We start from the raw sequence: 20,919 nt of genomic DNA on the forward strand, positions 1-20,919 counted from the left end.
TGACCATATTCTTGATGCTGTATGTTACATCCCATGACTTTTTTATTTTGTCCTCTTGACCAACCTGTGGCCCTAGATATAGTCACAGCCTTGGGCTCACCCAAGGCCAAGGTCTTTAGTCTTGCCCTCCCACCCCCGGGGTCCTTTAGAACCTTGGCAGGGTCACAGACACGCTGCAGCAGCAGCCCTGGGGAGCGGGAGACAGGTAGGCAGCCCGAGTTTGGGGGCAGGATTAGGAAGTAATAGTGGTGTGGGGTCTGGCTTCAGTGTCTAGTTTGGGGGAGCTATCCAGGTGCCTGGATGACTGCATTCCAACCATGGCCCTGCAATGAGCTCTCCATCCCTAAGCCTCACTTTTTCTCATCTGAAAAATGGGCTCATCCTTCAACCTCCCAGAATTGTTAGACAGGAAGTCATCGGCAAATGGCAAAGGACTCCCCCCAAAAAGGGGTTATCCTTACCCATATCTGGGGGCCAGGGTTGGACATAGTGGAGGCAAGGGAAGGTGACTTATGCTCCCCCTCCTCAAATCCTTGTGAAGGAAACAGCTACATGATTCAGCGGAAGGACTGGGATTTATCCGAATACAGTTACAAGGACCCAGAGGACCAAGGAAACCTCTATATTGGTAAGTCTAGTGGTGGTGGCCCATTGGGCAAAGAGGAGGAAGGGACTCAATCCATGGCACACTGGTCCTCTCGCCTTCAGAGCCTGGGGGGAGCGAGGTCAGGATGCAGTGTGATTAGAGGCATTTGGTTCAACTAGCCCATACTTATAACTGCCACCTGTGTATACCCAAGATGCAGTCTGTGCCCTCTTGAAGCTCACAGTCCAATGTGCAAGCAGGACAGGGGACTGGGCACCCAAGGTCCACTTCCTTGCCCAGCTTAATAGAGAGGAGTAGAAGTTTCCTGGTGGCTCAGAGGGCTAAGGATCCAGCATTCTCACTGCTGTGGCGTGGGTTCAATCTCTGGCCTGGGAACTTCTATATGCTGCAGGTGCAGTCAGAAAAAAATAAAAGGACTGGAAGATAATGGGGTGGGGGAGTTCTTGGGGGATAGGTCCAGAGTAAAAGGGGCAAACTTTACCGGGGCCTCGATTGACCACCTTCTTCCCATCCCAGGGTACACAATGCAGGTGGGCAGTGCCATCCTGCATCCCACGAACATCACCATTGTGACGGGTGCCCCGAGGCACCAACATGTGGGTGCTGTCTTTCTGCTGAGCCAGGAGGCAGGCGGAGACCTGCGGAGGAGACAGGTGCTGGAGGGCACGCAGGTGGGCGCCTATTTTGGCAGCGCCATTGCCCTGGCAGACCTGAACAATGATGGGTGAGAATCCAGGGATGCTTCTTTAGGGGCGGGGAGAATGATGAGGGAAGTGGGCTTGCCCAAGCCAGGGCCGAGTAATGGAGGTTTGCAGTGGTGCATTTTTTTGGCCTGCAGTTTGCAGGGATTTGCAACTCAGTTTTGCGTGTTGATTTGCCACCAGACTTTATGGGATCCTGGATGTTTGCATGTCGATTTCATGACGCCTGCCTCTCCTTGTCTATTCCAGTCGTTCGTACGGCTCTAACAGACGTGGGCTGTTGGGTGTGATCTGGGTTTGCATGGCTTCTCTACAACATGTGTTTTTTCTTAAGACAGGTCACGGTGACACTTCCATGTCCTTCCCATGACCTATAACCAGAAGTGCCATTTGTGGAATCATGCCTGCTCAATAAGAGTTGTACTGTATGTCCCATCTCCCCCTTCTTCTCTCCTGTGCAGGTGGCAGGACCTCCTGGTCGGCGCCCCCTATTACTTTGAGCGGAAAGAGGAGGTAGGGGGTGCCGTTTATGTCTTCATGAACCAGGCAGGCACCTCCTTCCCGGACGACCCTTCCCTCCTCCTTCATGGCCCCAGTCGCTCTGCCTTCGGCTTCTCTGTGGCAAGCATTGGCGACATCAACCAGGACGGATTCCAGGGTATGAGCCAGCACTCCTGCCCCTGCACCCACTGACTGAGCGCTAGCTGCATCCCAGGCTTGATAGGGCCCAAAGTGGAGATGGGCTGGGGCCCAGGTATGGGGAGCTCACAGCAGGGCTGGAGAGATGGCATGCAGCGGGAGCCCCCAGCAACAAGCTCGGTGGACCTCCTGGAGGAGTGGATGTACCACTGGGCATCAAAGGCTGGGCTGAGTGTGCACAACAGAGGGACCCGAACGGGCATCATGTGAGTGTGGTATTCTTGTGTGCTGTACCCGGATCTAGTGGGTGTAGGATGTTCACATCAGAGATGAGGCTAGAGGGTGATATGGGGGTGAGGTGGACACTGCGAAAGCCAGGCAGAAAAAACTGGGGCTTTATATTTGGGCTATGGTAACGGGGTGTCCAAAAAGGTTTGGGGGCAGGGATGTGATACGCTAGCGTGGTATAGTATACCTTGGAAGATGATTCTGGAGGGCGACGTGGGGTGTATGGAGAGGGGAGCAAGCCTGGGGGTGTCACGATCAAGAATATAGTATATCAGGGAGTTCCCATTGTGGCTCGGGGGTTAAGAACCAGAGTAGTATCCATGAGGAGACAGGTTCGATCCCTGGCCTCACTCAGTGTATTAAGGATCTGGCATTGCCACAAGCTGTGGCTTAGGTTGCAAGTGTGGCTCGGATCTGGGGTTGCTGTGGCTGTGGTGTAGGCTGGCAGCTGCAGCTCCAACTCATCCCCTAGACTGGGAACCTCCATATGCCACAGGTTCACCCTAAAAAGAATATAGTGTATCAGGTGTGTGGTGTTAAGCAATAGGACGAGGTAGAAGTCGCGGATGGAGGGGATGTCATTAGGGCTCGGCCACACTTGGTGACCAATCAGACTTTGGCGTGTCAGGGAGAAGGACAGATCAAGAGGTCGAGCCTGGTTGCCATGGGACTCAACAGACATTGCACTGACTTAACGTTCAAGTCACTTCTCTGACCATCTAAGTTTCCCAGAACATATCTGAAAACCAGAATGACAGAGGGACCTCTCCAGAGACAAAATAGGTGCTAGAAAGTTCCATTAATGAAGCCCAAGCATTTACTGATAACCAGAATGGTCCAGTTGTCACTCAGGACCTACTCATTCTTCCTTCACTTACTTTTCTAACAAGTTTGGCTTCCTGGTTACCCAGGCGTTATCAGATCAAAAGTAGCAAACAAGAAAGTTTAAGAAGGTAAGACAGGGAGTTTCCATCATGGCACAGAAATAAATTTGACTAGGAACCGTGAGGTTGTGGGTTTGATCCCTGGCCTGGCCCAGTGGGTTGAGGATCCAGCGTTGCCGGGAGCTGTGGTGCAGGTTGCAGATGCGGCTCTCCTGTGATGCTATGGCTGTGGTGTAAGCCAGCAGCTGTAGTTCCAATTCAACCTCTAGCCTGGAAACTTCCATATGCCATGGATGCAGCCCTAAAAAGCAAAAAAAGAATCCGACTAGGAACCATGAGGTGGCGGGTTTGACCCCTGGCCTCGCTCAGCGGGTTAAGGATTCGGTGTTGTCGTGAGCTGTGGTATAGGTCACAGACGTGGCTCGGATCCTGCATTGCTATGGCTGTGGCGTAGACTGGCAGCTGTAGCTCTGATTGGACCCCTAGCCTGGGAACCTCCATGTGCCGTGGGTGTGGCCCTAAAGAGCAAAAACAAGCAAACAAACAAAAAGCAAAACAAAACAAAAAAAAAGGTAAAAAATTTTGGATTTATTTGTGAAAATCCTGGTTAGAGTGAAAAAAAAAGTTCTGGCCATTTTAACATGTAGAGTTCATGACAGTGAAAACCCCAGCCCCCACTGTTAGACAGATATGGGCTCAAATAGCCTGTCTTCGACTCAGGAGCTGTGTAATGTTGGGTTTCCCAAGCCTATTGGCTCATCTGGGGGCAGTAGTACCTACCGCCAGCACTCTTGGGAGGATTAGATAAGGCGAGGTGCTTAGTAACTCCCTGGCAAAGTCACCAATGGAGAACACCTGCTTTTGTGACCCTGCTGATAAAGGTCATTAGAGGAGCCAGGCCTCTGGAGGGGCAGGTGGTGGCGGAGAAGGAAGCCACTGTAATGAGGAGAAACAAACACCAGCCAGTGGTCAGGAATCGGAGGCTCTCACCTGCCTGGGACATTAACTGGCTGTGTGACGTCAGCTAAGTCACTCCCCTCTCCTGGACCTTGTGTCCCTCCTATAAAAGCAGGCAATTGGGTGGCTGCTGGTCCCAGTTTTGTTGTTTTTTTTTTTTTTGTCTTTTTTTGCCATTTCTTGGGCCGCTCTCGTGGCATATGGAGGTTCCCAGGCTAGGGGTCCAATTGGAGCTGTAGCCACCGGCCTACACCACAGCCACAGCCACACGGGGGGGGATCCGATCTGCGTCTGCAACCTATACCACAGCTCACGGCAACGCCAGATCCTTAACCCACTGAGCAAGGCCAGGGACCGAACCTGCAACCTCATGGCTCCTAGTCGGATTTGTTAACCACTGAGCCATGACAGGAGCTCCTGGTCCCAGTCTTAATCCTGAGCCACAGAACTCTGTTTCCCCGATGCTCCGAGCCCGGCCTGGCAGGGAGGTCAATGGCATGCTGAGCTCTGTGTCTAGAGCACTGGGTTGGGGAACCATGGTCCAGGGTGACCCTGCACTTTCTCTCTTCCGCAGACATCGCGGTGGGAGCCCCGTTCGAGGGTTTGGGCCAAGTGTACATCTACCACGGCAGTTCCGGGGGGCTCCTCAGACAGCCCCAGCAGGTATGGTGGACAGACAGAGGGGCCCTTCCTCCTTCCCTCACCCCCCCATTCCCCCTGGGCCTCACTCCCCAGAGCCTGGCGCAGAGCCTGCCCCACTTCTGCCCCTAGGTCATCCATGGAGAGAAGCTGGGACTGCCTGGCTTGGCCACCTTCGGCTACTCCCTGAGTGGGCGGATGGATGTAGACGAGAACTTTTACCCAGATCTGCTGGTGGGGAGCCTGTCGGACCGCATCGTGCTGCTGCGGTGAGCCAGGGCACCTGCATGGGGTCTTCCTCTCCTCTATCCCTGAATGCATGGAGCCCCAGCTCTGTCCATCTTCAGCAGCAGGCCCATGCAAGCCTGAGCCCCGACCCCCCGCCTGGCCTGGGGCAGGCGGGAGGCACTGATGTCTTCGTTTTCTATGCAGGGCCCGGCCTGTCATCAACATCCTTCACAAGACCCTGGTGGCCAGGCCATCTGTGCTGGACCCTGCGCTCTGTACGGACACCTCCTGGTGAGACTCTCAGGCCCCACTCTGCCCACCCGTTCCTCCTGAGCTGGCTCCCCAAACCCTTCCCTAGCAACTCCTGGTATCCCATCTTTAAAGGGTTGATTCTTGGGTAAGCATTGCTTTCCCTACCCAACCTCATTCAAAAGCAAAAACCCAGGAGTTCCCGTTGTGGCTCAGTGGGTTAAGAACCTGACTAAGTATCCATGAGGATGCAGGTTGAATCCCTGCTAATCCCTGGCCTCAATCAGTGGGTTAAGGATCCAGCATTGCTGTGAGCTGTGGTGAGGTATAGGTTGCAGGCACAGCTCGGATCCCGCACTGCTTTGGCTGTAACATAGGCCAGCAGCTGTGGCTCCAATTCGACCCCTAGCCTGGGAACTTCCTTATGTCACGAATGTGGCCTTACAAAGACAAAAAACAAATCAAACCAAAACAGGAAAAAAACACCTTGCAAGAGGTAATGGATCGGTTGGGAGGGGGCCGTAGGGCATGGCGGTTGAGAAGGAGCACTAGACTGCCTGGTTCAAATCCCAGCTATGCCCACTGCAGTGGTAGGTGGGGGCTCTGAGGAGAGAAATCCTGGAAGAAGAGGGAAGAGGAAAACACTCAGGTGGATGGGATGTGGAGAAGGGGAGAGAGCCACCTTGAGCAAACTATTAATCTCTCTGAGTCTCAGATTCCCTGCCTATAAAAGAAAGTTGATGATGATAAACCAATTCACAGGGTTGTGACAAGCAAATAACATAATGTACAAAAAGCCCTTAGCGATCCGGAGTTGCCGTGAGCTGTGGTGTAGGTTGCAGACACGGCTTGGATCCTGCGTTACTGTGGCTCTGGCGTAGGCCGGTGGCTACAGCTCCGATTTGGTCCCTAGCCTGGGAACCTCCATGTGCCGCAGAAGCAGCCCAAGAAATGGCAAAAAGACCAAAAAAAAAAAAAAAAAAAAAAAAAAAAAAGCCCTTAGCATGGCACCGTATACACTGTAAATGCTCAAAAAAATGTTAGTTGCTAAGGAATTCCCATTGTGGTGCAGCAGAAATGACTCCGGCTGGTACCCAGGAGGATGCAGGTTCCATCCCTGGCCTCGCTCAGTGCCGTGAGCTGTGGTGTAGGTCGCAGACGCACCCCGGATCTGGTGTGGCTGCGGCTGTGACGTAGGCCAGCAGCTGTAGCACCGATTCGACCCCTAGCCTGGGAACTTCCATGGACCACAAGAGCAGCCCTAGGGGAAAGAACAAATATTAGTTGCTGAGATGGTTTGGTAATGATGGTGATAACCAAAGTATCTGGGTGTGAATGAAGATACTGAATCAGAAGGCAAAGGTCGACAGAGCAGGGAAGCAGCGGGCAGTGGGGAAGGAGATCTGGACTGGGGATCCTGCCCAAGACTGGGCTGGCGCAACAACTGACTGATGACTTCAGGCCACTCATCCTGCTCTCAGGGCCTCAGGTTCCCCATTGGTACCCTCTAACTGTGTTTTCTATGGCTCTAATGAAAGTAGGGAGGGAAAGGGCGAGGGGCACTATGGACTCCCCAGTCTTGCCCCTGCTTTTCCCCTGTAGGGCCCTTTTCCCCTTGCCCGGTAAAGAGGGATGAGAGCCAGGGCCCAGATAGCTGGGTCCCACTGTGACCAGGCTCTCCTGTGTGTCTTCCACCTGTCAACAGCGTGCAAGTTGAGCTGTGCTTTGCTTACAACCAGAGTGCGGGGAACCCCAACTACAGGCGGAATATCAGTGAGTGTTGGGCTGCAGGGCGCGGGGAGGGGGGCCATGGCCACCTGGTCACTTGCTGACCAGCCTGTGCACCTGCAGCCCTGGCCTACACGCTGGAGGCCGATCGGGACCGCCGCCCACCCCGGCTCCGCTTCGCACACAGCCAGTCAGCTGTCTTCCACGGCTTCTTTTCCATGCCTGAGACACGCTGCCAGACGCTGGACCTGCTCCTGATGGTGAGGGAGAGGCGAGGGGTGGCACATGGGCACCACAGTCCCAAGGGGAGGTAGCCAGAGTCCCCCAGCCTAAGGGTGAGGGACTGAGGTCTCAGTCAGCCTTGCAGGGTGTTTTCAGGGTGGATGGGGCCTCGGCTCCTCCCTAGAGTTTAGGGTGGTCTGAGGATTCAACTCGATTTGGAGGGCAGCGCAGAGCTGGCTTCAGGTCACCTTCCTTTCCCAGGACAATGTCCGCGACAAACTCCGTCCCATCGTCATCTCCATGAACTACTCTTTACATTTGCGGATGCCTGAGCGCCCCCGGCTGGGACCGTGGCCCCTGGACGCCTACCCGGTCCTCAACCAGGCACAGGCTCTGGAGAACTACACGGAGGTGGGTGGGGCCGGGGCCGAAAGGGCGGGGACCGGGGGAGCTGTGGGGCGAGAAGGCGCTGTGGGTGGTGGGCCCTTCACACCTCCAACCACCGCCAGGTCCAGTTCCAGAAGGAGTGCGGACAGGACAACAAGTGCGACAGTAACTTGCAGATGCGGGCGGCCTTCGTGTCGGAGCAGGGGCAGCGGCTGAGCAGGTGCGCCCTAGGCCTCCGGAATTGGGTGGAGCAGATTTCATTGGCTATTGGGAATTGAGGGGCGGGAGCAATGGGTGGAGCAGATTTCATTGGCTATTGGGAATTGAGGGGCGGGACCCTATTGGTCAGGAAAAGGAGAGAGACCAGGTAAGATCTGAGGAGTGGGGTCTCATAGAGAGGCGAGTTCGAGGGAAAGGGATCCTCGTTAGCCAGCTGGGAGCTCTAAGGCTCGTCTTACACCGGCTAGAAAAGCGTCTTTCTTCCGAGGGGCGGGGCCTAAGGGATAGGGGCCGACGAGGGGCGGGGCTTTGGGCTCAGTCCGGGGCTCCTCCCCTCTCAGGCTCCGGTACAGGAGAGACACGCGAAAACTTCTCCTGAGCATCAACGTGACCAACACCCCCACCCGGGAACGGGCCGGGGAAGATGCCCACGAAGCGCTGCTCACCTTGGCGGTGCCTTCCGCCTTGCTGCTGTCCTCAGTGCGCCCTGTGAGTGCCCTCCGCCCCCTAGAGCCCAACCGCGGCTCCGCCATGTATTTGCATCTTACATGCATGTCATGTGCATATGCTGCCATTTGCCATAAACCACCCCCCCCCACCTACTCCTCTGGGCTGGGCTTCCTCGGGTGCCTGCAGCATCTCTGCTGCTAAGGGAACCCGGTTTTCAAGCCTCTAGGGCTTCAGGCCCTGTGCCACAGGGGAGGGGCTGGACAAGCCCTGCTCTGACCACCTGATTTGTCTTTTCTTCAGCCTGGAGCCTGCCAGGCCAACGAAACCATCATTTGCGAGCTGGGGAACCCCTTCAAACGGAACCAGAGGGTGAGGCCCGATCACACCTTCCCAGCCTACTGTGGGTCCCAGGCTACTCCTCTGATGACTTTCTTATCTTTCGCACCTCTGCCTTCCTACTTCCCAGGCTTCCCTGAAGCAAAGAGCCAGAGAGAGGGAGGGAGAGATACAGCAAGGGAGGGGGAGAGCCCCAGAGACTGAGAAAAATGGGGCCACTAGGGAGCTATGCACAAAGCTAGAGCAGGTGGAGGTGGGAAAAACTAGTTTTACTAAACACCTACTATGTGCCAGGCCATGAGCCCAACACCATGCTGCTTTTATATCAGATAGTTCTCACTATCTTCTGAGAAGGAAGTTGCTGATTTACAGAAAGGAAACATGCCCTTAGAAAGTTTCAGTGATTGCTCAAGTTCATGTAGCTCAAAAGTAGTTTAAGAATCTGACTAGTGGAGTTCCTGTCGTGGCTAGTTGGTTAACAAACCCGACTAGCATCCTTGAGGATGCAGGTTCGATCCCTGGCCTCGCTCAGTGGGTTAAGGATCTGGTGTTGCCATGAGCTGTGGTGTAGGTCACAGTTGCTGCTCAGACCTGGTGTTGCAGGCCAGGAGCTTTGGCTCCATTCAACCCCTAGCCAAAAAAATAAAAAAATAAAAAAAAAATAACAGGGATGTCACTGAGAGAAAGGAAAGGGAAAAGGGAAATGGATGGGGTGAGGAAGGTAGACAGGTGGGAGGTGGAGACCTCACCCAGAAGGCAAGGAGGAGGCCAGAGAGGACCAGCTCCCTAGTATAGAATTCAGCCCCTCTCTTCCCCATGGCATCACCCCCACCTGACCCCAAACGCCCCTCTCTGCCTCCCTCACCCTCGTGGCAGATGGAGCTGCTCATCGCCTTCGAGGTCATCGGGGTGACCCTGCACACGAGGGAACTCCAGGCGCAGCTGCAGCTCTCCACGTGAGTGACCTTGAGAAGCCAGTCTGGGTCGGGGTTGAGGGGTCCTGGGACCTCCCCCGCTCCAGCCACATCTCCTCCCCTTCCCCCTGCATGCCTTCCCCAGATCAAGTCACCAGGACGACCTGCGGCCCAAGACCCTGACTTTGCTGGTGGACTACACACTCCAGGCCTCGCTCAGCATGTGGGTACCACATTCCCCCCACCACCACCAGCCTGCTGGACCCGGGCTAGGGCCTCTCTGTCCCTAGGGGGTCTCAAGCTCCTCTGCCACCCTGCTCTTGGCCTGGTATCCTTAGGCCAATGCCACTGTCGTTATGGTTACTATGAGTATTCTTGCAGAGCAGGTGGCAGTGGAGGCATGCGCAAACTGGGGCGAACGTGTTGGTGTGACCCTGTCTTTTCATGAGAGTTCGTTGTGCTAAGGGTGTTCTAAGCATCATCTCATTATCTTCCCACAACAGCCCCGTGATACAGTGACTCCACTTAACAGATGAACCCCACTTTACAGATAAAGAAACGGAGGCTCAGAGAGGATAACAAACTTGTGTGAGGCCATACAGCTAGCATGTGCTAGAGCTGGGGTCTAACTCAGCTCTGCCTGATGTCAGGGGAGCTGTAATTCACCTTGGTGCCCACCTCCCCCTGCCAGAGGCTCTCCCGTCTCTCATGATGCCAGCTTGTTTCTTACCCCTAGGGTGAATCACCGGCTACAAAGCTTCTTTGGGGGGACAGTGATGGGCGAGTCGGGTATGAAAACTGTGGAGGATGTGGGAAGCCCCCTCAAGTATGAGTTCCAGGTAAGAGGGTCTTTGGGTCCAAGGCCTGGGGGTGTGATGGCTGGGGGATGGTTGGATGGAGGTGGTTTCCCATGAGACAGTGGCCGTGACATTCTTTGTACCCACAGGTGGGCCCAATGGGGGAAGGGCTGGCAGAACTTGGGACCCTGGTCCTGGGGCTGGAGTGGCCCTACGAAGTCACCAATGGCAAGTGGCTGCTGTACCCGACTGAGATCACCATCCATGGCAACGGGTCCTGGCACTGCCAGCCACCTGGAGATCTCATCAACCCTCTCAACCTCACTCTCTCTGTAAGGACACCAGCGAGATCATTTCCTTGCATATCATTTCCTGTGCCAGCTGCGGGGTGGCAAGGCTGGCATCTTCTTCTCTCTCCCCTTGTACACTTTTGGGGCCTGCCCTTTCCTCCTCCTCTCGCCTCTGCTCCCACGCCCGCCTCCAGCAAATCCCCTCTTCCCTCCTCAGGTTCCTGAAGACAGGCCACCATCTCCACAGCGCAGGCGGCGACAGCTGGACCCGGGGGGAGGCCAGGGCCCCCCGCCTATCACTCTGGCTGCTGCCAAAAAAGCCAGGTCTGAGACCCAACTGGTGAGTGGCCAGGGCAGGGGTAGAGAGGACTGTGCCCAACTGTCCCGAGGTGGGTGGACACCTAGGGGGACACGAAGCAATGGAGATAGATGCTACTTTCCAGGAGACCCACATCCTCATGTATTCCTGTCTGCTGAGCCACAGGGTAACTCCCTCTAGATTCTTCATACTCCACCCCTGGCTTGGTGGCACCCACAGCAGACCCAAAGGGGCCTGCCCTCATCCCTTCCCATACTCCCCCCCACAACCTGCACGCTCATGTTTAAGGCACATTCTTTGGACCAAGCATATCTGGACATCAGTGACATGGAGAACAGGACATCTGATCCCTGTGCATGTAAACGGGGGCCGATCCCCAACATCACCTTCCCACCCCCTTCCCATGCTGAGCCTTTGTTCACTCAGGCTCCATCCACATGGGATTCACGCCTCCCTCTCCACCCAGCTGGGCCTCACCTCGATACCCAGGCCTGGTCATCTCTCTCCCTTCCGACAGAGGGCGCCCTGCACCGCCCACGTCTTCATCTCACCTCTCTGCATTCCCCAGCCTTAACCTCGTCCCAGGATTTGAGCAGAAACATCACTCCAACCGGTTGGGGCCCCTGGGAAGAGAATCAGTGTCTCTTCCTTGGGGCCACTGAGTTGGCTGCTCCCTAATACAAGGCGAGGCCCCTCTGAGGGCAGGAGATGAGCCTCTCCAGGCAGGGACACAGCACCTCATCAGACTGGGGTCTCCTGGGAGTTCCCATCATGGCTCAGTGGTTAACGAATCCGACTAGGAACCATGAGGTTGCGGGTTCGATCCCTGGCCTCACTCAGTGAGTCAGGGATCCGGCGTTGCCATGAGCTGTAGTGTGGGTCGCAGATGTGGCTTGGATCTGGTGTTGCTGTGGCTCTGGCGTAGGCCAGCAGCTGCAGCTCCGATTGGACCCCTAGCCTGGGAACCTCCATGTGCCACAGGTGCGGCCCTAGAAAAGGCAAAAAAAAAAAAAAAAAGACTCATGTCTTCTGTTCCCTGCTCACCTCAGAGGTGTGACAATGACCGCGCCCGCTGTGTGTGGCTGGAGTGCCCCATTCCTGATGCCCCCATCATCACCAACGTGACAGTGCAGGCACGGGTCTGGAACAGCACCTTCATTGAGGTCAGTGCCGGGGTCTGGAGGTGTCTCCTGCCACCCACCTGGGCGAGGAGAGCAGGAGGGAGAGGGTGAGGCCAGGGCACACGTGTGTGCCCGAGTGTGTCAGGGACAGCCTGGAGATCGATGGGTGACGGGTTGTGCACCTATTGTGTGCCGTGTTAGTGTTAGTCTGTGTCTGTGGACATGACATAATTCTGTCTCCGGCCAACCTGACCTTCTCTCGTGTGTCTGTTAGTCTGTCCTCTGTCTATGACTTTCCCACCTCCCTGCTTTAGCCCAAGCTCTTCCTTCCCCCTGGATGCCAGCTTCCCTCTGCTTCTCTGCATGCAAACTCCTGTCCAGCATTTGAGGTCTCCCCCAGATGCTTCACCACCAGTGAGGTCGTTTCGGACTTTTCCAGCTGAAAATGACCTCTCCCCTCTGGACACCCACAGAAGTTTCGCAGAAGCCACACATGCCAGTAAACCCACGCTCCGCTGCCGTTGCCAGCCTTCTCATGTGCCCCCTAAACCAAACCTCTTCTATAAATGACCAGATGAAACATCTCTTCAGCTTTGTGGACCAAGCAGTTTTTTAATTACTCACGTCTTCACAGCAGCCCAAAGCTGCCCCAGACAATGCAGTGGAGGATGAGACGAGGAATGGGTGTGTCTGTGTGCCAGTAATGCTTTATGTCCCAACGCAGGTCATGGAAAGTAACACACCATTGTCAATGGACATTATATTTCAATTTTTTAAAAAACTAGGTCATGGGCCAGATTTAGCCCACAGACCAGACCTGGACTGTGACCTTCATTGTCTCTGCTGACCCCAGCATCCAACACAGGATCTGAGGCGCAGCGGATTGCATGCTGTGCCTTCAAGGGTGGAGGAGGGGAGGCGTAGCATCGGGTCCTTAGGGATGCTGCTGAAGGATGCTGTGTGGAGCGAGGGTGTCCTGGAGGGAGGGGGTTAGGGTCAGGATGGAGGCTCAGAGGGGCTTCACCTGCTTCTTTTGATGCATCCTTTCCCCCCTCCAGGATTACAGAGACCTTGACCGAGTCAGGGTAACCAGCTGGGCCACCCTGTTCCTCCGGACTAGCGTCCCCACCATCAATATGGAGAATAGGACAGTGTGGGTAAGTGAGCATGTCAACTAGATAGCGCCTAGCCGGGGCGTGGGAGCACAGGGCATCTTTTCAGAGCATTCTCGCACACTTTAGCTACGGGGTTCTCAATCGTGGCAGCACATGGGACTCCCCTGGAGAATTTCTGGTGTCTGGACTGCGCCCCTGAGCAGTGACATCTGAGTCTATGGAGGTGGGACCCCAGTATTGGTATGTTTAAAAGTACCCACCCCCACCAGTGATTCTGCCGTGCAGCCAGCATTGAGAAGCTCTGCTTGAGCTTCTTTGATTTGCACGGCACCTCTGTGACAAGGATCTGTCTTGGTGGAGACTTGAAAAAAAAGTTCCCAAACTTGATTCTGAGACGCAATCTGGAAAAAGAAAGATGATGAAATTGCTAATAATTTGATTGTGCAAAGGATGTAAGTGGAGATATAGAGGCGATACCTAGAGAAGGTGAATGAAGGGTTGGTTAAATGCATTATGGTACATTTCCTAAAGTGAATTGAGGTAGTGGAGGAAGGGCCAGAAAGATCGACAGATCAGAATAAGACTTTAGGAGTTCCTGCTGTGGCGAGGGAGATCAGCCGTGTCTCTGGAGGACTGAGATGCAGGTTAGATCCTTGGCCTGGCACAGTGGATTAAGGATCTGGCATATGTCACAGCTGTGGCTTGTATCTGATCCCTGGCCCAGAAGCTCCATATGCTGCAGGGTGGCCAGCAAATACAAAAAAGAAAAAAAAAAAAAAAAAAGAATAGGAATTGACTTTATTATACAGATGGCATTTTAATTTTAAAATTTGATCTATTTATTTTTATGGCTGCGCCCACAGCATATGGATGTCCCCAGGCCAGGGATTGAATCCAAGCCGAAGCTGTGACCTACACCACAGCTTAGGCAATGCTGGATTCTCAACCCACTGTACTAGGCTGGAGATCACATCTGTAGGTGCAGCAACCCAAGCCACTGCAGTCAGATTCTTAACCCACTGTGCTACAGCAGGGAACTCCCTGATGGCATTTTTATTTTTTTAAATTTTTATTTATTTATTTAGTTTTGTCTTTTCTTTCTTTTTTTTGGGGGGGGCACACCATGGCACATGGAGGTTCCCAGGCTAGGGGTAGAATTGGACCTGCAGCTGCCAGTCTACACCGCAACTCACGGCAACACCAGATCCTTACCCCACTGACTGAGGCCAGGGATTGATCCTGGGTCCTCATGGATACTAGTTGGGTTCGTTAACCACTGAGCCACAGCGGGAACTCCCTGATGGCATTTTTAATTAGATGAAAGGTAGAAAAGGTAGATGATTAAGTAGTATCGGGAAAGTAAAGACAAATCCCTGCCTCACACCATAAACAAGAACACACTGGAGTTCTATTAAAATATTTAAATATGGGAACTAAAATATATCAGAAGAAAATTCAGAAAAAAATATATATATATGTTTTGTCTTTCTACCTTTTCTAGGGCCACTCTCGCGGCATATGGAGGTTCCCAGGCTAGGGGTCGAATCGGAGCTGTAGCTGCCAGCCTACACCACAGCCACAGCAACTCCAGATCTGAGCCGTGTCTGCAACTTGTACCACAGCTCACGGCAACACCGGATCCTTAACCCACTGAGCGAGGCCAGGGATCGAACCCTCGACCTCATGGTTCCTAGTCGGATTTGTTAACCAATGAGCCACGATGGGAACTCCCAGAAAATAATTTGATAGTAATCTTTAATTATGGGAAGAGGGAGTTATTTTACTTACTTGTTTATTTATTTACTTTTATTGGTTTCACCCATGGCATGTGGAAGTTCCTAGGCCAGGGATCAAACAACACCGCAGCGACCCAAGCCACTGAAGTGACAATGCTGGATCCTTAACTTGCTGCACCACAAGGGACATCCAGGAGTCAGATTATTCAACTCAGAAATCACAAAGGAAGCATTTGACAGATTAGACTACCTGATATTTTACAGCCGTATGCAGCAAAAGCGATAGTAAAGAAACTGGCAAATGATATATTGCTTTTCATAAAGTTTATAGCATATACGCCAAAATATTGATAGACATATTTTTAATACATAAAAATAAAGGGCAGCATAAAGATAAACAGGCAGGGTACATAGGGCGAGATACAAATGTTAAACTATCTTTTTTTTTTTTTTTGTCTTTTCTAGGGCCACTCCTGAGGCATATGGAGATTCCCAGGCTAGGGGTCGAATCAGAGTTACAGCTGCCAGCCTATGCCAGAGCCACAGCAACACGGGATCCGAGCCACATCTGCGACCTACACCATAGCTCACAGCAATGCCGGATCCTTAACCCACTGTGCAAGGCCGGGGTCGAACCTGCAACCTCATGGTTCCTAGTCAGATTCATTAACCACTGAGCCACGATGGGAACTCCCAAATGTTCAACTAAACTGTAAAGGAGTAAAAATAACAGCAATGAGTGTTTTTTTTCCTATCAGATTAGAAAATATTTAGAAGAATAATGCTGTCTGGCGCTGATGAGGTAGAAGGAAATGCTATTGATTGGAGGATAAAATGATAGATTCTTTGGGGGGATGAATTTGTCAATAGCTATTAAATTTTTAAATGCACATTTCCTTTGATCCAGCATATGACACTATGTCTTAAAAGCTAAGGGGACAAGTATGTAAACCTAACCTAAATATATAGGGATATTTAAAGCGTTGTTTATGGTGGCAGAAAATTGGAAACAATCTAAATGTCTTTTAGTAGAATATTTGTTCAATAAATTACGGTACATTTCCTACAACGACTGTGCAGTCATCAGAAGGGATTAGGTTGATCTTTATTAATTGACATCGAAAGATGAAGAAAAAGGTCAGAGAAGAGTGTGTATAGTACACACAGATCCCATTTATGTGGAAGAAAAAAGAGTATATGTTTAGAAGTTCCCGTCATGGCGCAGTGGTTAACGAATCCAACCAGTGAACCATGAGGTTGCGGGTTCGGTCCCTGGCCTTGCTCAGTGGGTTAAGGATCCGGCGTTGCCGTGAGCTGTGGTACAAGTTGCAGACACAGCTCGGATCCTGCGCTGCTGTGGCTGTGGTGTAGGCCGGTGGCTACAGCTCCGATTGGACCCCTAGCCTGGGAACCTCCATATGCCATGAGAAGCAGCCCTAGAAAAGGCAAAAAGAAAAAAAAAAAGAAGAAGAAGAAGAATATATGTTTAACATAGGCGTTTAAAAATACGGAAAGAGGAGTTCCCATTGTGGCTCAGCGGGTTAAGAACCCAACTAGTATCCATGAGGATTCTGGTTCGATCCCTGGCCCCACTCAGTGGATTAAGGATCAGGTGTCGCCACAAGCTGCAGTGTAGGTCATGGGTGCAGCTCAGATCCGGCATTGCTGTGGCTGTAGGCTGGCAGCTGCAGTGCAGATTCGATCCCTAGCCTGGGAGGCTCCATGTGCCAATGGGGACAACCCTAAAAAGACAATGAATAAATAAATAATAAATAAAAATATGGAAAGAGACTCAACAAAATGTTGACGATAGCTCTTTCTATAGAGTAAAATTACTGGAAACCTTTAATGTCCTTTATATCATCTGTATTTTTTAAAATAATAAAATAACTTTTTGAGAAATAGTATACAGTCAGAAAAAGATCTATATATACATATACAGAATAATTTTATATTATAAAATATGTAATATATATCTTCATTGATATATAATAAAGAAAAAATGATGCTATAATGCTATGCAGTCTTTATTTTTTGTAAATATTTATGGAGTGCTTGCTGTGTACCGGGTATTGCTCAAAGCAGTTTACTCATGGTAAACACATTTAATCCTCCCCAGCAACCCATGAGGTAGGTATTACTAGCATAATCCCCATTTTACAGATGAACAACAGAGAGGTTAAGTGACTTGCCGAAGGTCACACGGCTAGTGAATAACACAGCCAGGACTTGAAGCCAGGTAGCCTGGCTCCAGAATCCATGTTTTTGACTACTCTACTATACCGTGAGGTAGGCATTATGATTGCCTTATCAGATGAAATGATTTAAAGAGGTAAAATTACTTGTCTAAGGTCCCACAGTTCGTGAGGGATGGAGCTGGTACCCAAACCCGGATGTGTGGGTAACAAACTCAGCCTCCAGGCTGCCTCCCAGATCTGAGGCTGCCCCCTGTGAAGCCAGGACTGCACCTGGGAGAAATTGTAGGATGGAGGAATCTGCTGCTGTCAGAGGACCAGCAGGGGCTTTTCCAGTCCCCGAGTGCCCCCTACAGGCAGTATATCAAACAGCAGGTTCCTGAAAACAAGGAAGGATGAGCTTGGGGGGGCCTAAAGAGCGTGGACACAAAGCTCAGCCCCTTCTCACCCCCTGCAGTTCTCCGTGGACATTGACTCTGACCTGGTGGAGGAGCTGCCGGCCGAGATCGAGCTGTGGCTGGTGCTTGTGGCTGTGAGTGCCGGGCTGTTGCTCCTGGGACTGATCATCCTCTTGCTGTGGAAGGTTAGGACACCCAGCCCGCCACTGGCACTCCCACTCTGGGACCACACTTCCATCTCACCCCAGCCGTTCCCATGTTCCCCCCCACCCCGCCTTCCCCCAGCCACACCCCCACCCCATCCTCACCTCACCCTCCGGGATGCACCTGTCCCGGTCAATGGGGGGACCTGCAAAGACGGAAAGGGGAACCGGGAGCACTGGCTCCCACCTCTCCACCAAGCTGGGGCTGGGACTCAGGCAGCCAGGTCCCCCGGCCCTAAGCCCCAATTCACTACCAGTGCTGCTGGCAAGGACCCCCCAGCTCCCCCTGATGGCCCCTCCCCCTCCCCCCCTCCGCAGTGCGGCTTCTTCAAGCGAGCCCGCACTCGCGCCCTGTATGAAGCTAAGAGGCAGAAGGCGGAGATGAAGAGCCAGCCGTCAGAGACGGAGAGGCTGACGGACGACTACTGAGGGGGGCAGCCCCCCACCCCCGGCCCACCCGGGTAACGCGGCCTCCGGGCCCCCTTCCCAAGCCCCCAGCTGGCTGGGGCCTCTGACTCTGTCCTATCTGCTCCTCTTCCTTCATGGGTCCTCTCTGCACCTGATTCTGTCCCTGGCGCCACCCCAAAGGGCAGGCCACTCTGTCTGCCTCCCCTGCACACCCGTGGGAGAGCTCCGGGTGTCTGCCCTCCCCCAGCCTCCCCCCTGAGCTCCTCAAGGACTTGGGACCCCAAGAGGGAGCCATAAAACCCTCCCTGTGCCCCCTTCACTTTCTGGGGATTGGAAAGGGGTCAAGACCAAGGCGGGGCCCCATCTCTGAAGGCCACAAGACAAACTTCAGAGTGATGTGACTCCCCAGCCCCACCTCCAGGGCAGGAAGGGACTAGGGGAGCCCTTCCCCCTGGCAAACAGCCCTTTTCCTCTTAGGAGCCCCCTCGGGGTGACAAACTGGCCCCTCCCAATTTTGTGCTCAGGGACGGTCCCCACCCTTCCTAGCCATTCGGTCAGCTGTCTCAACAACTTCCCATCTATCTCCATCTGCCTCTCCCTCTCCTCTCTGCCTTCCTCTGGGGCCTCCTTTCTCTGAACCCTGTCAGTGCAGGGAGATGGCATTGTGGTTGGGTGGCGGTCCTGGCTGTGAGGACCTCTGGTGGGCAAAGAGGGAGCTGGGCACCTCTCCCCGCTGCCTCAAAAGCCAGATGCTGATGGGCTTCGTCTTCTCCCCCACCTCCAGTGTGACTTCTTTAAGCGGACCCGCTATTACCGGATCATGCCCAAGTACCACGCGGTGCGGATCCGGGAGGAGGCGCGCTACCCATCTCCAGGGAGCACTGTGCCCACCAAGAAGCACTGGGTGACCAGCTGGCAGACTCGGGACCGATACTACTGACACCCCCCACCCGGATCCCACCCCCGCTCCCCCCGTATCCCCTTCTATTTATAAGCTATGCCCCCGACAGTCCACAGGGGCCACTGCCTTTGGCTGGCACCAGCAGGCTCGGGCACACACACGTCTTCACGTGCATTCACGTGCCATCCAGCCGTGGCCTTCTCCCTGCAGGAGGGCCGGGGCCGTGGACCTTGCATTGCTGAGCACTGCAGCCCTGTGCCCTGGACATACATGCTTGTGGCCCGTGCTTGTACACCCCGGGTGGGGTGTGGACATGCGTGTCCCAGCTTCTGCCTGTGCCAAAACCAAGCCAAAGGACCTCCGCCAGAGCCAGGAGGAAGCAGCCCCTATTGTGGTGACGCCTCCTCTGTTCACACTGGACCCATCGTGAGCCATAGTCACTGGACTGACTCAGCCCTCGAGATGAAAACCACTGACAAAGAGCAGCCCGCTGGGCCCGGGCACAGCCCCCAGCAGCCATGCCAGAGCGTGGGAAGCCTGCCCGAGGTTGTCCAAGGGGGTGTTTGCAGGAGCTGGTTGTTCAGACCCAAGAGCAGAAGGAACTAGAAAGAAAGTCCCCAAGCTGGCTTTCTTTCATGAATCGAGGCGAAATCTCTGTCCTTGGCCACAGCCACCCATGCACTAGCAGGAAAGGCAGCCCGAAGAAAGAAAGAAGGACACGCTGCCAGGCAGCCAGAACACACTGTGCTCCGACGGCCCGGGGAGGCGGGGGACTCCTCAGCAGAGGAGGGGACTGGTCCTGGGCCAAGGAGATGTCAGAAGGACACAGAAGAGATGCCACTTCTCACCCACGTGACCAACCCGGCCTCTGAAGGCTTGGAGGGACCCCCCCCATGAGATCACAGGGGGAGCAACACTTGAATGTAGAAGAGGGAGGGAGCCCTGCACCTGTCCCATCAGCCAGACCCCACTTTACCCCCATGGACCATGGGCTGGAGACGTGGAGCTCCCAGCTGTCCTTGGCTTTCAGAGCCAACTCAGCTCTGCCTTCTCCCCCCACCGTGGCCCATGGTAGAAGTTGAGGCTGGTTCCAGAAAACCTCTCCCACCCACCCCCATCCACGGTACTGTAGCAGGGGAGCTCCCTCCCCCTCCTCGTGCCTTCTTTGTATATAGGCTTCTCACGGCAACTAGTAAACAGCTCCCAGTTTGTACACATCGCCCAGGGTGTATTCCGGCCACCCCCACGCCAGCCCCATTCAGTCCGATGGATCTGCTCTCCGGCTGACCCCCCCAGCGGGACACAACCAAGCGCAGGGGTCTTAGAGGTTGGGAGGGTGAAGCTCTATGGGGAAGATCCACTTCTGTTCTCAGGGGTCCCCCGTCTAAGGGACGGTCATGGTCGTATAACTGAGATCCAGAATATCAGATAAGGGAAGAGATCCGAGGAGAATGGGTGGAACCCAAATGGCTTTTTGGCGGACCTCCGGGGAGGAGGGTCGGGTAGAGGTGGGGCTGTGTAGGGTGTGCAAGGGGCCAGGAGCCACTCTGCTGTAGAAACAGGTAGCCCTGGGTAATGGTGCAGGGAGGCTGGGTGCATGGGTGGAGAGCCGAGAGCCCTCGTCTGGTGGCTAAATTCAGAGAACCTGCTGTACTGCCTCAGTTTCCCCACCACCACCCCGGGGAACCATGCTGAGCAGATCAGAAGGTGAACCAGTGACCCGAGGCTGGAATACCTGAAAGGTCCTGGCATCCATTCCCCAGCCTCTGGGCAAGTCCACCCAGAACCCTTGCCTGCGACGCTTCCTCCTGGGGTGCTTCAGGATGAAGCTCACGGCCACAGCATGGGGCAAGCTCTCCACCGCCTCCTCTGTGCTAAGGTGTCCCAGCCACACAGACATGAGGGTGGAGCAAGGCCACCTTCCCTATGACTTCTTTGTCCTGACCTGTGGCACAGGTCCTGTGGCGGTGATGTTTGGCAAGACAGAA

At 53.8% G+C, this 20,919-nt stretch overlaps 1 protein-coding gene across 4 annotated transcripts in view; it reads left to right on the forward strand.

The window, feature by feature from the left end:
- The window catches only part of ITGA3 (integrin subunit alpha 3), a 35,619-nt gene extending 15,475 nt beyond the window's left edge, over window positions 1–20,144 (forward strand). For 3 of the 4 annotated variants that reach the window (XM_084984794.1, XM_021067145.2, XM_084984795.1), the window contains 22 exons: window positions 542–628; window positions 1,124–1,331; window positions 1,770–1,966; window positions 4,651–4,739; window positions 4,848–4,984; window positions 5,148–5,234; window positions 6,898–6,965; window positions 7,044–7,180; window positions 7,404–7,553; window positions 7,652–7,749; window positions 8,090–8,237; window positions 8,499–8,567; window positions 9,411–9,490; window positions 9,594–9,671; window positions 10,185–10,287; window positions 10,395–10,577; window positions 10,753–10,875; window positions 11,904–12,017; window positions 13,034–13,132; window positions 17,479–17,604; window positions 17,941–18,083; window positions 18,815–20,144. In XM_084984794.1, coding sequence (XP_084840920.1) covers window positions 542–628; window positions 1,124–1,331; window positions 1,770–1,966; window positions 4,651–4,739; window positions 4,848–4,984; window positions 5,148–5,234; window positions 6,898–6,965; window positions 7,044–7,180; window positions 7,404–7,553; window positions 7,652–7,749; window positions 8,090–8,237; window positions 8,499–8,567; window positions 9,411–9,490; window positions 9,594–9,671; window positions 10,185–10,287; window positions 10,395–10,577; window positions 10,753–10,875; window positions 11,904–12,017; window positions 13,034–13,132; window positions 17,479–17,604; window positions 17,941–18,051 — 2,492 coding nt within the window. In that variant the 3' untranslated portion in view covers window positions 18,052–18,083; window positions 18,815–20,144. The remainder of the gene's footprint in view (window positions 1–541; window positions 629–1,123; window positions 1,332–1,769; window positions 1,967–4,650; window positions 4,740–4,847; window positions 4,985–5,147; window positions 5,235–6,897; window positions 6,966–7,043; window positions 7,181–7,403; window positions 7,554–7,651; window positions 7,750–8,089; window positions 8,238–8,498; window positions 8,568–9,410; window positions 9,491–9,593; window positions 9,672–10,184; window positions 10,288–10,394; window positions 10,578–10,752; window positions 10,876–11,903; window positions 12,018–13,033; window positions 13,133–17,478; window positions 17,605–17,940; window positions 18,084–18,814) is intronic. The other variant, XM_084984796.1, reaches the window with a different exon arrangement.
- The last annotated feature ends 775 nt before the right edge of the window (window positions 20,145–20,919 follow it).

Source organism: Sus scrofa, chromosome 12, assembly GCF_054392235.1.
Source record: "Sus scrofa isolate SSC_HxYL_T2T_F1_AM1 chromosome 12, Sscrofa_HxYL_maternal_Yorkshire_Landrace_v2.0, whole genome shotgun sequence".
In the NCBI taxonomy this organism is placed as follows: Eukaryota; Metazoa; Chordata; class Mammalia; order Artiodactyla; family Suidae; genus Sus; species Sus scrofa.